The 15,757-nt window shown below is 42.9% G+C and overlaps 1 protein-coding gene across 1 annotated transcript; it reads left to right on the top strand.

The window, feature by feature from the left end:
• The first annotated feature begins 1,175 nt into the window (after positions 1-1,175).
• Positions 1,176-14,645, top strand: LOC139342785 (Intraflagellar transport protein 43 homolog). Its single transcript, XM_070980070.1, has 9 exons — positions 1,176-1,277; positions 2,821-2,925; positions 5,485-5,555; positions 8,066-8,101; positions 8,953-8,999; positions 12,981-13,053; positions 13,812-13,887; positions 14,025-14,087; positions 14,343-14,645. Exons 1-9 carry the CDS (start codon positions 1,233-1,235, stop codon positions 14,451-14,453), a joined length of 627 nt encoding a protein of 208 aa, XP_070836171.1. The 5' UTR covers positions 1,176-1,232; the 3' UTR covers positions 14,454-14,645.
• Positions 14,646-15,757: the final 1,112 nt, after the last annotated feature.

The following is a 15,757-nucleotide window of genomic DNA, read 5'->3' as shown; positions in this document are numbered from 1 at the left end:
AGACTTCAAATTGGTTGTTTTTCGATCAAACTTGACAAGGCGTGCGTAACATTGGGCAATGCGTGATTTCGCAAGAGAGGAACCCCGCTGATTTGCCGAGGAAATATCTTTGTTTTCTGTCTTTTCTACGGATGGAGAGGACAAACACATTTGTATTTTATGCATAAGAATGAAGTTAAGAAATATTTTGCTGTGTACTCATAAATTTCCATCACCTTTGCTTGACTGTGGTAGAGGAGGTTGGGGCACTGAGTATACTTTTATAACGTATAAGTCTTTGGACGTGCTGGCCACTTCCAAACGCAGATGGAAGGCCAAAGTTAACAAAGGGGATCTTGAAGGTGCACAGGGAGCACAGGCAGCTTCTGAGATCCGCTCGATGCTGCTACCGTTCAGCTCCACCGCAGTAACGTAAAACATGCGCAACAGGGACATCTAGTGGACGTCAGGGGGAACGTCAGGTCCAATTTTTCTGCCTCCTTTCTCAGACTGTGGCTTTGTCAGGGATATTATTGACTGTGGCGGACCACTGCAAGATGAGATAATGTGATGGAGCTTTACTTAATTAAGGATGAGGAGGCAAAAATGGCAAAGGCGTGGGAGTTGTGGGAAAGATGCTGTTTGTTTGCTAAAACGCAAACTCTGACTCTGATTGTTTACATGACATCATTTTTCTACACTCCCTCAGCGCTGCTCCACATTTTTTACGGACCAAACACTGAGCCAGTGATTGGGATGATCTTTCACTGCAACTGCACGCTCGAGTGCGCACGAGCTTTCGAATTTGAGCAAATCAGTCACTTCATTATTAAATGTTAGCATATCAGTTAACAACATCTTTCTAACTCAGGACAAAGTCGACCTGGGCCTTTAACGCTGTAGGAAGACAAACAAACAAACAAACAAACAAACAAACAAACAAACAAACAAACAAACAAACAAACACTGTCAGTCAAATGGATGCACCATTTTGAGAGGCATTTAAAATCATCATCATCAGCATCATCATCATCATCATCATCATACTCAGCATACTCAGTCATTTGGTCATACATACTTTCTGTGTCTCCGTTGTTATTTGTGTTTGTTTACTTTATTTACATACTAATGACGCAACTTCATAGTGGTTGACCGGGCGCGCTCCGTTCTTCTGGCGTTACCATGGGGAGCGTTGCTATGTGACGCTTGTTAAAATCCAGGAAGACGCTGCCCTGGCAGTAAGGAGGGGAGACATGGACGATAACTTTAAGCTCGGAGATGCTGGAGCGGTAAAAAATGTGAGTGGCCCGTGTGAATCGTTGATAATGCAGTAAGGGAGTAAGGGTAGAGCTAATAAAACGTTTGTGCCCTGTAAATTAACTTGAGAACATACTGTAACGGTGCAGCGAGGCTAGTGCTAGCTACTTAGCTGTGAAGCTAACGTAAACATCAGTATTAACCAGTCAGTGAAGGAGATAACTATTTAACCTACCTGCTATCAGCAAAAAGACATTGCCATGCACCGCTTTTGATTAACGACAGTACGGCTTGTCTCTGAGTATCTAGCTAACGTTAACTACGTGGTTGCCCCATCTGTGTATAATTAGCCCTGCTAGCCGAATTTTCCCGACATGCACAGCTCAGTGTTTTGCGGTGGCTGTGTTAACTGTTGGGTCTTACGGATTTTCTTTCACCTCGCTGACCGGGTTGGACGTCTCTTAGTGCTTTAACTTAGACGAAGCGTCCATATTCAGGTATACATATACTGTAATTCAGTTGCTGTCGCAACCTGTGTCCATTAAAGCTCATTTTCTTAACTTTGAGCTCGTCTGCTGACCTGACTCAGTGCTGGCAACACATGCTGCTGCGAGGATTCTTTCTTGGTCCATTCACTTCCCCGTTTGTTGGTACTTTGGTTGCTAATTGTTTAAAGTTCGTTTTTATATATAGCTAAAGTATTTGCAATGGAAACAAAATCATTACTGTAGAATAAGAGTACAGTGCTACAATTCAGAACGAATACTCAACCTTATGTTTATTTACATATATATGCTTTGCAATTTAATATGGCATTACTAAGGCAGAGGTATAGATTAGCATGTCCCCTTTTGATTAATCTGCATTTTACACTGTTAACTTCCCCACTCCTTTGCTATTCTTAACAACCTTAAATTTATTGCCCTGCTGATCCCACATCATCATTGATAGGCACAGTTTCTGACTCACTGCAAAGGTATGAAATACTTCCCTACTTCTACTCTTTACATGGTATGAAAATTTGACTTATCAGGACTTGTAAAGAAGCAAAAAACAGAACTCCAAAACAATATTCTACATTTGACATTGTTCTGACGAGGATTCTAATCTGTCAATTGCAGAAAAAAAAAAAAATTATCCATATATCTTTTTGTTTGACACAAGCCCATTCAAATGGACCATCATCCTATTTTGAAAATGGAGTAATGGTCCCTCAGTAGGTTCGCTGTTCCAGTCTTAAAGGAAATTCATACAAATGATTCAGATGTTGAACAATGCTCCCATCATTTGTAAAAAGAAGAATGTCATACCACATCTGCACAGTGAGACTTTGCATAATTACAATTTGCACAAAATTACTCAGCAAAAGCATACTAAGCACCAAACTTGGTTGTTTAATGCAAGTGGAATAACCTGATCTGCTGTATTTTGAAGTCCATCCAGACAGCATTTGGTTGGCTCATTAGATGGCACAGCTTAAACTAAGTGAAACCACAAAGTCTTTGGTAGCCAGTGGAAGTGCCAGCGTCTGGCTTTATGATATCAAAATCTATTTCCCATTCTAAAATTCTGCACATTTCCCAGGTCGCAAAGTCTGGACGAAGAGCTCGCCTCGCAGCAGACCAGTCATCATTTGAAGATTCTCGTTACGTGAGGAAGTCCTCCACCTCGGCTTCAATGGGAGAAACAGTATGTGAACACATGATAATAGACATGTTATTAGATGCATGTTATAATTTCACCTCACAATAAGCTTCCTCAATATGCATTTTGGTTTTGTCTCATACATGAATCACAGGATGACGACGAGGTAGGTTGCATGAAAAAAGCGGTGTTGCATGGCTTCTGCTGCTAACCCTCCAGACATCAACTTTATGCCATTTACAGCAGTCTTATGCTAAGAAACACTGCTCTGTTAACATAAGTTATCATATTTCAGCTCAGCTGGTTGTATTTCATATCCATGCCTTTTGAGATTCGCCACCTCTCACACACAGAAACACAAGCGTGGTACACATGGTATAAAGTTTTAATGGAGGTCTCATTTATGTAGAGACGTTTGAGTTACCATTTTCTTACTTCAGCAGGTTTTAAAGCATAGGCAGCCAGTGTTCCAAAAGTGTAGCTGCTCTTCATTTATTGTCCTGTGTGTAATGGATCTGATGTGCTTGCATGCAATGTTTTGAAGTGTTACCTCATTTAAGCTCATTTAAACCCTTTTAAGCTAGAGTCACAGAGCATTGTAATTGTTTGTCTTGTAAATTGTCTAATTGGAAAAACAAGCCGATTACATCACTAAAGTCCCAATAACTCTACCAACAGTTTTCACAAATCCTCTTCTTATACTGTCTGGTGTGAATCACTTTAAGTCTGAGCAGAAATGTTGTCGTAAAGTTTTCTCAGTCATCTCTGCTTCATAAAACACGCTGGAGTCAATGTTGCTAAATTTAGACTGAATATAGGGCAAAAATATACGAGACAAGTCAAGTCAGAAATGACAGTTGCAATATAACAAATAATTTCACTTCATTATCATTGGCATTTATCAAATCAGTCACGTCTCCTGGATTGGCAAACTGTAAACCAGCCAACATTCCCAAAGCAAAAAAATTCCAGCGATGCTTTTGCTTTAGGCTAATCTTCCCAAATTAGGCCAACTTCCCTAATGTATGAACCAGTATTCTCGCGCTCTCTGACCTGCTGTGCAGATGCAATACATTTTTCCAGAGTATCGTGCGACTGGGTGGGTTTATTTGCAGTCTTCGTTTATCAACCCTGGCCTCTTCTGCCTAAAATACCCAACTGATTGGTCACATTCCTGACATCCTTTTAAACAAAGACCCATTTGCTTTTATGGGCTCATAGGGTTTGGTCACCATAAGTTCCTCGCCCAAGAGACCATCAGAGAGTCCTGAATTAGAAACCACGAGGGCTAAGCTAATTGCCTCAAAAGCCATAACTATTTTACTACAACTGTGAGGTTCATATTTGGTCATGAAGAAATGGAAGTGCAGATTTGTTTTGTTTCTCAGGACACTTCTGGTCCTCTCCATTTTTGTAGAGTGAAATAACTGTCGGAGGATAAATTTATTACACTCAAAGGCACTTGACCGTATTATCTTGTCTCTCGTGAAAAATGTTCGGAAATACTAAACATTAAAGATCAGAGAGATTTCACATCACTTGATCACTTTTTTGTAATGTTACGATTGTTAACCCTTTTGTTCTTAATAAGGAGACAGTTACTAATTACACAAAGTTGAGGGAGCTTGTTCGGCCTCAGCTCTCTCGATTAATGGTAATATACAGTGGAGCGGAGTGGCTCCCCCTCCCTCTGCCCTGCTTAATGGTGACATTCAGATTTATAAATGGCTTTGGTGAAGGAACCAGCCATGAAAGATTATTTCCTCTTTCATCATAAACGAAAGAAATTCTTCACGAGCACTTTGTCCTCTGCAGACCCAATTTAGTAATGAGAAATGTTGTGGCCCCCCCCCCCAATTCATTTGTCTAGTGCCTACCCTCGTGTGCTCTGAGGAATTCATTCATTCAAGTGCTGGTCTCAGGATCCCGGTCTCAGGATCGAGATGCATACTTGGTTTACTATTTTCAGAATCAAAGAATGAGATGGAGAGGGTCTTTTTTTTTCCTGTGGATCTATTTTAGGGTCAGACTCACAGGCTCTGGCAGTTCCCACACTCTGCTCCATATGTTCTGGTGCTGCGAATGGACAGTATTGAAAACTATAATAAACAAAACAATGGAGTGCGTATAGATGAGTCTGCTGCACATACCAAGCATATTGTTTACTGCACAGGCACAGAGGTGAAGGTTGGTCTAAATGGTCCCCACACCATCAACAGGACAATAAAGTTGCTTTTTATGCCTTTTACATTTATGTTAAGTTTAGGGGCTTGCTTTTTCTGTTGGGGTCTTTATTTTCTGTTGTTGTAGACAATAGGGCCACCTACTGGTGCATCTCTACTTTAAAAACTCACAGTGACAGGCTGCTACACGTCTCTTGTTCATGGATTTTGTACATTTATAAAGGAAATGATACCGTCTATGTCACATAGGTATTAATGTAACACATGAGCCCCATAATAAGACAGAACCTGGAAGCTGTATCTTACACAAACATTTTCCAGGATTAAAGCATAATAACATTTACAAATCTGATTTATCTCCCATGTGAGTGAACATGCAATGAAGCTGTTTGCTGTTATTAAAGTTCTGTTCTTCTTCCAGGGGCCTCCTCCTAAACCGGCCCGGCGGCAGGGCGGCTGGGCAGAAGACAGCTCTGGGTCCAGTTCCGCCAAGTACGTATCTTCACCTTTCCCTTCATCTCCGTGGCTACGCTGAGGGCGGCAACTGCGAGCCGTGGTCTCGGGTTATGTGTTATTAATGAACTCTCATGCTGTTGAATGAGCTTATTTATCAGTGCATATTTGGCACTCAGGCTGTGAATCAACAAGGTTAGAGGGAGCCTGTCTGAGCAGGCAACTCTCCATTCGTCTTCATCTGTGAGCAAGGCGGTAATTGACATGGTTAATGCATCAGCCACAGGAGGGCACTGTTAGTCAGCTAGCCACTTCATCACAGGGGGTTCAAGCCACTTAATCACCCCTTACCACTGCAGTCTGCTCTTTACATGGGGAGCACAACATGGAGAATTCATGAAATATTTGGAACAGATGGAAGCTGTTTGCCGGCAGCTTTTGTCTACAACTAACAAATCTAAATGTAAATACTGTACATGACTGAGTCAACATGAGGCATTTTATTGTGCTGTGGAGCCACCTCTCTTGTTCTGTCTTCCACCTGCCAATCTGCTTCTTTTTTTCAGTCTCAGCGGAGGTGAGAGCATAGGAGATGCATTGAAGTGAACAGGCTGAGTCAATTGTGCTTATTTGCGTAGTTTACTGCACCGTTAGTGCAAGCAGGGAAAACAGCAAACTCAATAGATCTTTCCTTTCTCACAGAAGGTCAGTGTGTCGCTTCTCTGCTTTTTGCGTAACCCAGCTTGATTCCCAGTCTCAAAGCGATTGAAATACAGGAGGTGTAAAAAGGGTTTGCACGCGCATTGATCCTCTCTGAAACAAAGTAAGTAATGGTCCCCCCTGGAACTGGCAAGGACTTTTCCCTTCAATGTCACCCCTCATGCTCAATCACCGCCGCCCTCCTCCCACTAATCCCAGCGCAGAAATCCCGGGATTTGTCGATCTATCACTTCTAATTGACACTAAATGATCTGTCAGTTTATTGATGAACCTTTGAAACCAGGTTGTCACAATATATTTTATCCCTAACAACTTTTTCCAGACAGTTTTACCATGTCTATCGCTTTGCCTTACATGAGTCTTAATCAAGCGGCCTGTAATGTGTCTTAAGTGTCGCCACCCCCGCCCCCCCAGACAGGACACAGTCCAAGGGCAGGCAGGTAGGCTCTCAGCTCCTCTCTGCCCTGCCTGGTTGGACTCTAGTACTGTCAAGGCTGTTGGTCTATGCTCAGACAGCATGGATAAGACAAAACAGGAGTAAACAATTAGTTAGCTAATTGTGTTTTATGTCATCATTTCCTTTTATTTTTGAAAAAATGATTGATTGATAAGGTTCTTAATTAGGTAATGACAGGTGACATAAAGATATGAAATGGAAGCATTCACATTTAACTGTCTGCTCAGAAGCACATTATTTGTGTCTCTGTATTGTTCTGCAAGCTTTACTTTTTTGAGCTGATGAGATGGCCTGATCTGAACTGCTCTGATTGTCAAGTCGTTTTTATCTTTATTGCCCAAATTCTCAGATCAAATTTGCCTTAAAGGCTTTTACAGTCTATACAGCAAACTGTTCAGCACACTCCCCCTAAAAAACTCCTTTAACAGGAGAAAAAGGAAATAACCACAGGAAGAAGGAGTGATCCCTCTTATGGTGAACTAAAAGTATGGACTGAGTTAGTGTACAGATGCCACTTTAGATATCAAAGCTTTCATTTCCATGTTTGTTCACAGGGTTTTGCTTTTCTGCTTTACTGTTTTTGGAGCCCCTCTACTCTGACATAAGTGTACATTGATTTGAATCCTAATATTGGTACTTGTGTACTATAGTAAGCAATTCCTTCATTACTTGTTTTTTGATAAACATTCATTTGAAATTAGGAATTTATGTAAAATCAATTAAAGCTGCATGTCTGCAATCTTGATTTTTGGCAGTATGAAAGGATGAAAATGAGTGAAAGGACAATACTGGATTATTACTTTTAAAACCAGTAGGGGGCACTACTCAACCAGAGGAACTAACAAAACCATTTTGCATCATGAAAGATTAAAACCTCATATACACATTTTTTGTCCTCTAATTATATCATACCAGAATGTATTCTGCTGTGATTCCTGTCTTATATGATGATTGATATGTTTAAATACTTCTTTGGTAATAATGTGTTGTATCACTTTTACTTTGGAGTCTGGTGTGATTGCTACCTGTCTTAAAACAGATAGTGAATGCTAAAAATACTGTGTCGAGGCAGAGGAGTGTCAAAACACAGTATTTTGGCGTCTGGCATGCTTTGTTCAAGCTGAGCTGCGTAAATGGAGAGAAGTCTGAAAATAGCTGCATGGTCCAGCAGGAGACGAGGCTGAGAAAACAGAGGAGAGAAGACACAACTACACTGTGTCTGATACTGCAGAAATACTATCATTAGATACAGATGAAGAGGATATATCAGTCAAAACACCTCTGAGGACTGTGTAGAAAACAAAACATATATATGTACACTCTTACATGTGTGTTAATTTGTTTAACAGTCAGTTTTTCTGCTGCTGCACAGATCTTCAAGAAGACCTGCAGCTGAAGACCTGGAAGAGTAAGTTCACTCTCCCACCACGTCCATATTTCATCGCACTCCTCCTGTTGTTGATTGAATTCAGTGCCAGTCACATTTTTTCACGTTTGGATAAAAATACGGGAGTTTAAATGCTTGTTTCCTTCGCAGTAAAGTGGGAAACTGCGCCGTACTTTCAGATTGTCCTTGGTGGCAGCTAATCCTTGCCTTCCAAGAACAATCACTTAACATGATTAAAAAACAGCGTGACTGAGTTGTCATCACTTTTATTGCTGTTAGGAGCCAAGTTGTCCTGTTTTTCTAGTTTCTTTCTCCTCACCCTCCCTCCCATCATTCTGTGACTAGAATAGACATCATGAGGAGACGCAGGTAGAGGACGCAGTCGTCTATGTTTTACTCATCATCGCAGTTGGAGCCCGGTGCCTGACTGGCTGTAGTGAGACAGAAGCTTTGTGTGTTAAGTTGTTACCCTGCAGAAAAATCCCTTGTGTTGTGCTCCTGTCACAACTGTCTTGTCTCAGTAATACTTATTCAGAGTGCTGCTCCATCTGGGTTTGTTTTTTTCAAAAAAAAAAAAAAAAAATCCTGGAGGTGATCTTGTTTAAAGGCTGGTCACCTAGACAGCACAACAGCGTCTTACAGCACCGTCAGTGCCTTTTGGCAGAGGCGACTCTTCAGAAGTCCGGTCAGACTGTAGCAGACTGAGCAAGTGTCCTGACTACCACCAGAGAAAGACAAGACAAAAAACAGGCCCGTCATCAAAGCAAAGCAGCCCAGGAGCCAACTCACTCACTCCCTGTGATGACCTCACCATCGGGCTGCTTTTTGAAAGCATTAAATAATTCATAGTCTCACACTTCCTGTTTCTACAGCCGCCGCCTGCGACCGCAAACTCCCGAAGGATCAGATGATGAAGGAGGTAAGAGCACCCTCACTATCCCCCCACTCGGTGTTCCTCCTCACGGGCAAAGAAGAGCCCTCCAGAGCCTCCCCGACGCATTCATCCTCTGGAAGTAGAGCAGATAAGGAGGCAAGTCAGATCATCGCTTTCCACTGATGCTCACATATTGCACCAGATTTCTTCTTGAGTCCAGCATGGATTCAACGCTGCCTTTGACCGGTGTCGCTCCTTTTGACTGGTGAGCTGGTGACACCGTAACAAGCATGGCCCCCTTTGATGAAAATGACAAGTGAATATGCTCATTATATAAGGTTAGATCTACAGTTGATGGAGAATATTGTTGCAGGACTTAAGTGCCCCCCCACCACCACCACCTAGAGCGACACGGTTACTCACACACATGGACACACACAAAGTGTCAAGCAGGTGCTTTGAATACAGATCTAGTGGTAACTGAGTCACCTGAGGGCCCAACTCTGTGCACCACAAACAATGTCATGACTGAGGGGAGAAATTTCAGCTAAACCCTGCCTAGAATAATTGCTCCATTTTGCGGCACAAGGCAGCTGGGGAAATAGGGTCAAATTGCCTCAGTAAAGATAGGTTAGCAGCATGCAATGCTCAGCTGACAACACTGAAGGACTTCTACACATCAGAACCTCAGGTATTATTGAGCCATGCCTTTTATGAACTAATAACCAAATGCTGTATTGATCGCAAATCTGTTTTGTACAGTCAGCTTATCATAACTCTGTTTAATAACGTCCATCATCTTGGACTCAAAATATCACAATACATGATAATAATTAGAAGAGGAAGAATGAAAATAATTTATATAACTAACAAAGCTATATATATATGGGATGAATTACAAAAAAAACACAAAAAAACAAATGTTTCCCATCGATGCAAATGTGATTTTTATTCAAATATTTAACATTTAATCATTTGTTTTAATTTGTCTATTATTGTATTGAGCCAATGTAAACAGTAATATTGAATCATCACTCACCCCTAATGTAAACATTTCCCTGCAAAATTGTATTTTATTTACATTTCAGGCTTAATTGCTAATGTTTTATGTTAAAAATGGGAAAATGACTGTTTAACAAAAAGTAGCATTGTATTACAAAACTTCCAAATATAATGAAATTGTGTTTGATAAATCACAATGAAACAGGAACTTCACCTCTTGATGAACTGTAAAAACATTTCTACACACACACACACACACACACACACACACACACACACACACACACACACACACACACACACACACACACACACACTGTCTGGTATGCACTGGCTCAAATGGCCAGTTGAATGAAGAGTCCAGAGGTTTGGTTCTCTTGCAGTTAATGCCGCCGGAAAGATTATTACTCTGTGGAGGGAGACCTCTTAATACAGAGCCGGAGGCAGGGGCATTGGAAATTACAGTGCTGAGGGTTAGTGAGATAGCCCCTGCGATCTTGATTATGTCCCCTACCCTTATCCCTTATGTCCACTGGCTACAAGCACAGAGAGAAAAAGAGAGAGAGGGAAGGCTCGCCCAGTCTCCTGCTCCCATCTTCCCATCGGCTGCCCCCACAGCCTCCTGCTGGTCACTTAAAATAGCACCAGTATCGCATACATTCTCATCTGTTTCATGTCTCACTGTCTTGCTCTCAGCCGGTGTTGTGCTGAACGGTGTCCCATTTCAAATGGATCCTGCGCTAAGGTAATCATTTGACCGGACCCCTGCGTAGATTATAGGAGCCCAAGTGATCTGGAGAGACGTCCTGCTCTCCAAAGTGGCTGCCTGGTGTGCGCCTGCCAGGAGCATGTCTACACTCACAGCAAATTATCCCCTTTTGATATTTACATGCTTCAACAAGGAAGCCGGACGCGGCCGTGTAATAAGGATACGCGTGGCCTTGCTCGCTGCCAGACAAAAGCCACCTTGATACATGTCCAGCCAAGGGAAGGGAGTCAGCGTAGGTGATGTGTGCCACGCTGAGGAGAGACGGCGCCTCCTGATGGAGCTGCCCTTTGCGTCAAAAGAAAACACTGGCTTGTTTGCAGCTGCTTTGATGCCCTGCTTGACCTCAAGTAATGGGTTGAATTTGAAGCTCATTTAAAAATGTTGTTCCTTTTTTCACTTAATAATAGACTTTGCATATAGACAACATATGCCTCTGTGCTTCACATTGAACTCTCATGGAGTGTGTTAATAGTGCATTACTGGCTGAAATGAAAAAGCGTGTGTGTGTGTGAGAGGACAGATAGACAACCCGGGAAGCTGTTTGCAAAGAGCTGGACGGCAAGGCTTTTTGATGTCATTGCACTAAGACCATTAAATTTGATTGGGGGTCCAGGGGGGACGGATTCTGCTGAACGCTGTGCTTTGTAAATGAGAGGACAAAGTGTCACCGGGGCCTCATGAATATGAAATACCCGCGCCTGCATTTATTTGGATATCAGAAACACAGATGAATCTTGTCAGCGGCTAAACGAGCGTGGCATTTTTAATTTAGTTTAATTAAAAAAGAGAAAGAAATAAGTTATCAACAGAGGGTGAGCTTTTGTTATCTACCAAAGTTGATGGGTTAGGTTTTGAGTTGTCCTCAGAATTTTTGCTCCGAATCAAAATAATTTCTCTTCGTCTCAACGGTCCATGACTTTTATGTCGAGCTGAAATTTAGTGTTCCATCAAAGATGGACTTTCTTCAACTGCAGTTTATTTTCAAGAGTTATTTTGAAGGAATGGTGACACAGATGCCAAGATATTTCCTCACATCAGATGCAGACTTCTATCTCTTCACCTCTATTTAGCTCCTCTATTGACTTTCCCCTCAGGGTGCAGTACTGTGGTTAGAGATTACTGACAACCCTCTTCATGCAGTCCAGCTCTCTCTTTTTCTCTCACTATCTGTCTGTTCCCCTCTCTCTCTTCTGCTTCCTCTCTCTCTCTCTCTCTCTCTCTCTCTCTCTCTCTCCCTCCCTCCCTGTGTCTCTCTTACTGTTGACACTCAGATATAGACCTAATAAGGATGTGCAGTCTGCTGCCTCCCCCAGAAAATATTGTTCAGGAAAGCTACATCACGCCCAAAGTTAACACATATTTTATAAAGACAGATGGGAAGCCGGTAAAGTTTTTTGGCAACTGTCTGCACAATATAAAAATGTGTGCCTTTGATGAAACTTTTTAGTTTTTACCTCATTGATTTTTGTGCCCTTCACTCTTCTTTACATACACGGTAACCTTTTATTGATGAATATACTCATTCAATCAGTCTCCTTATTCATTATTAACCATTCGCCTTCTTGCTATATCCCTTATTATGCCTCTCTTATTTCCCTGCTCCAACAAATATCCATCGGAAAAATGCTGTGAAAGTTTGCCCTGTCCTTCTTGGGAGTGGAGCCATCCTCTGTCCTGTTGCGTTTTGCCAATTAAAGTGGGTTCCCACTGTTTGAGCAGCGGGTTGGCGGCTCCTGGCACTGCAGCCCCTGCCAGGCCGCACTGTGACTTCCGACCCCACACAGATGGGCCCGCAAGCAAATACTCTTGCACATGGCTGGATGCCGCCCCAGTCGGAGTGGCAGAGTGGACATGGAGGTCGGCCTACCGGCCACGGCGGGTCCTGGGGGTGGGCGGCGCTGACAGGGCCCAAATGCTAAGGTAGCAGGGGGTGCTTTCTGGGGAGCCCCTGGCCAGCGCCCCTCTCACAGCAGGAAGAGCTGCCGCCTTGCCTCCTGAATATTCATGGCCGCATGGCTATTGTGACAGGGCAGCTCTTATGAGGATGTAGCTCGAGAGAGGGAGGGGAGGAAGTGCCACACAGACATGGTCACACATACACATACTCAGCAGCCACACACATGGGATTTACTGTATTTCTCAGAGAGGATTTTGTCATTTGGCTGCCAATCAAATTTTCTCAAATTGTGACTCTTCTTTAAAATGTGATCAAGTCATGCATAAAAAGCTGTGGTCTCTGTTTTTTGGGTTTTCAGATATTCCAGTGATTCCAGACCTTGATGAAGTACAGGAAGAAGACCTTACCATGCAAGTTGCAGCTCCACCAAGGTACAGTAGCGACAACTTAAACTCTGAGAGTCCTTATCACTCAGTATTCAGACACACACACACACACACACACACACACACACACACACACACACACACAGCGTGTCCTAAGCTCCATGTTTGACAGTCAGCCGAGATCAGTAGCCTGCTCTGGTGACTTTGATGGTTACCTGTCCTCCACTCGTGCCATTGCAGAGTGTCTTGCTTTATCGGGCTGAAATGGAGAAATAACAGTTGGGTGTGATTTATGCAACTCTGTTACCAGGGTCCCGACTAACCGGGCCCTTTGATTTACAGGGCAGTGAGAGACACGCCGACATGTGTCGAATATGTAGCAAGGCTATGACAGCGGTGGAGGTTATTAGGCTGGGGCTTGCTCTCTGTGCGAGATAATATCCACATTGAACTCATTGCGGGGGCAATGTAGCGTGTAATGTGCAGTAAGTAGGACTGGCATGCACTGCTAGGCCCCGGCCACTTTGAGAGCCCCCCCACTTAATTCCAACCCACAGATAAGCAGCTGGGTTTCAATTTGAAGCGTTTACCACTTGGCAACCATCTCCTGCTCTCTGTGGTCTTTGCTTGAAGTCTTGGAGCTTCATTGTGCCCAAACTTCAAACTTCTACTGAGCTACTTCTCAGTCTGGGTTTGCATGCAGTGCGAAACCACCGCAGTCAGGCTGGTCACTATTTTTCTGATTGAAATACAAATCTGTTAGTGTATCAGATGCCTTTTCTAACTGTCTGTCACCCTGTTAGCATCCAGGTGAACCGTGTAATGACCTACAGAGATCTGGACAATGATCTGAAGTATTACTCTGCATTCCAGACCTTAGTAAGTCAAGGCCATTTATTTTTACATCTCTTTAATATTCCTGCCTCTCTTCTCGTCAAGGTGGTCCATTTAATTTTGCAACCAACATCACCTCTGTTTGTGCAAGCTCAGTGACTTTTACCGTGATCTGCCTTCAGGATGGAGAGATTGACTTGAAGCTCCTCACCAAGGTTTTAGCGCCAGAGCAGGAGGTGAAAGAGGTGAGTGAGTTTTTAGTAAATATAGCTTTTGAGCTCCCGGGGAAAGGCCTGTCCAGCTGTTTCTAGAGCACCAGGGGAGGTTGCCACTCTGTCTCCCAGGTAATCAAGATTTATGATGTGTACATTAACACCCTCTGCTCTCCTTCCCCGTTCTCCTCTCTTTGCTCCCTCTGCTCCCTCTGCTCTCTTTCCTTGGTATGTCTCCCTCTGCCTCTCTAATTCTTCTTCCCCCCCGTCTATTCTTTTGCTCTGCAGGATGATGTGAGCTGGGACTGGGATCATCTGTTTACAGAGGTGTCCTCAGAGCTGCAGATGGAATGGGATCAAGGAGAGAGTGAGGAGCAGGCCACATTGCCTCTAACATGAGGAGGAGGTTTGGACTGATGCTTGAAAAGGCTCCATTGAGAGCGAGGTGAATGTCCATTACACAGAAGGGCTTGTGACTTTGTTCACAGTAACTTTAATCACTGTTTGTTATCCAGAATTTATATTTTGTAAAGTGTATATACAGTGTTTCTTGTATTTTCTAAATAAAGTTCACCGTGCAGTGAACAGTGCATTGTTGTCTTCCCCTGTCTTTGGTCACGTTTTGGGAATTTCACCCTCTTTTTTTTGGTTAGTTTTTAACTTAAACAGCCATGAGGCAAACTGATTTTGTTTGAAAAGCTCCCCTTAAAAAGCTGTCACAGATAAAAATGCCCTCCCTTCACTGCCAGCATTATCAACACCCTCATACAAGTCCAAGGTTGATAATCAGCTAAGCTGAAATCCAGTTGATTGTGTTCAAATTAACATTCCTCATTAAAGCCTACAACCTTATTGTTATTGACTGTGCCATTGACTTTATCTTCCAGGTCTTCGATAGGAGCAACCCCTTCTTCACTATTATCTCAAATGCATTGAACAGAGTTCCTATTGACACTTGGGGGATTAGCATACATTATACCTTTTACTGGATAAAGAGGAATGGATGTAAGTCTGGAAGAAGACACCGCCTTGTGTCAGGTGTGTGGGCTTTAGAGAGAAAGAACACAAATTCTTTACAACAATGTGATAACACTGAATATAGAGCTGACAGAACAGGCCCCCGGACAGGATGTGTTGGTCACTGGCTCTGACACCTTTGCACAGAAGTTTGTATAAATTATGTAGTGCTCTGTATACTGTGGCTTCACCGCGTGCCGGTCGCATGTATCAGCATTCAGTTTTGTCTTTGGTTCATGTGTGTGAATAAAAATGCAGGCCTCCAAAGTCAGGCCAGGTCTATTAGGGAAACAGCTGTAACATTTACAGATTGTGATTAGGTTTATTTCTGCGGCAGAGAGCAGTCTCGTGACATTTGGAGATGCACAGAAAAGTCCTCAAGGACACATAATCTATGCATCTAACAGCTCAATCACTGCCCATCACAAATAGATCCAGATTTTTTCATTTGGTCGGCCTTGAATCAACTTCATCAAGCGTAACACCTCAGGACGAAGCTATCACGCGAGATATTTGTCCTCAGAATAATCGTGTGTGGCAGAATATTTGAGCTCAGTGCTCGAACGCAGTGAGTGATCTCTGTTTGTTTCTCTATCAGACATACAAACGCACACTTTTTTTTCCCACCGCCTCCACAATTGGCTTATTTAGCCAGACTTAATGAATTCTGCCCATATGCCCCGAGC

Source organism: Chaetodon trifascialis, chromosome 14 (genome assembly GCF_039877785.1).
Source record: "Chaetodon trifascialis isolate fChaTrf1 chromosome 14, fChaTrf1.hap1, whole genome shotgun sequence".
NCBI lineage: Eukaryota > Metazoa > Chordata > Actinopteri > Chaetodontiformes > Chaetodontidae > Chaetodon > Chaetodon trifascialis.
Note: the sequence above shows the minus strand (reverse complement) of the source record. Positions and strands in the feature narration are given on the sequence as shown.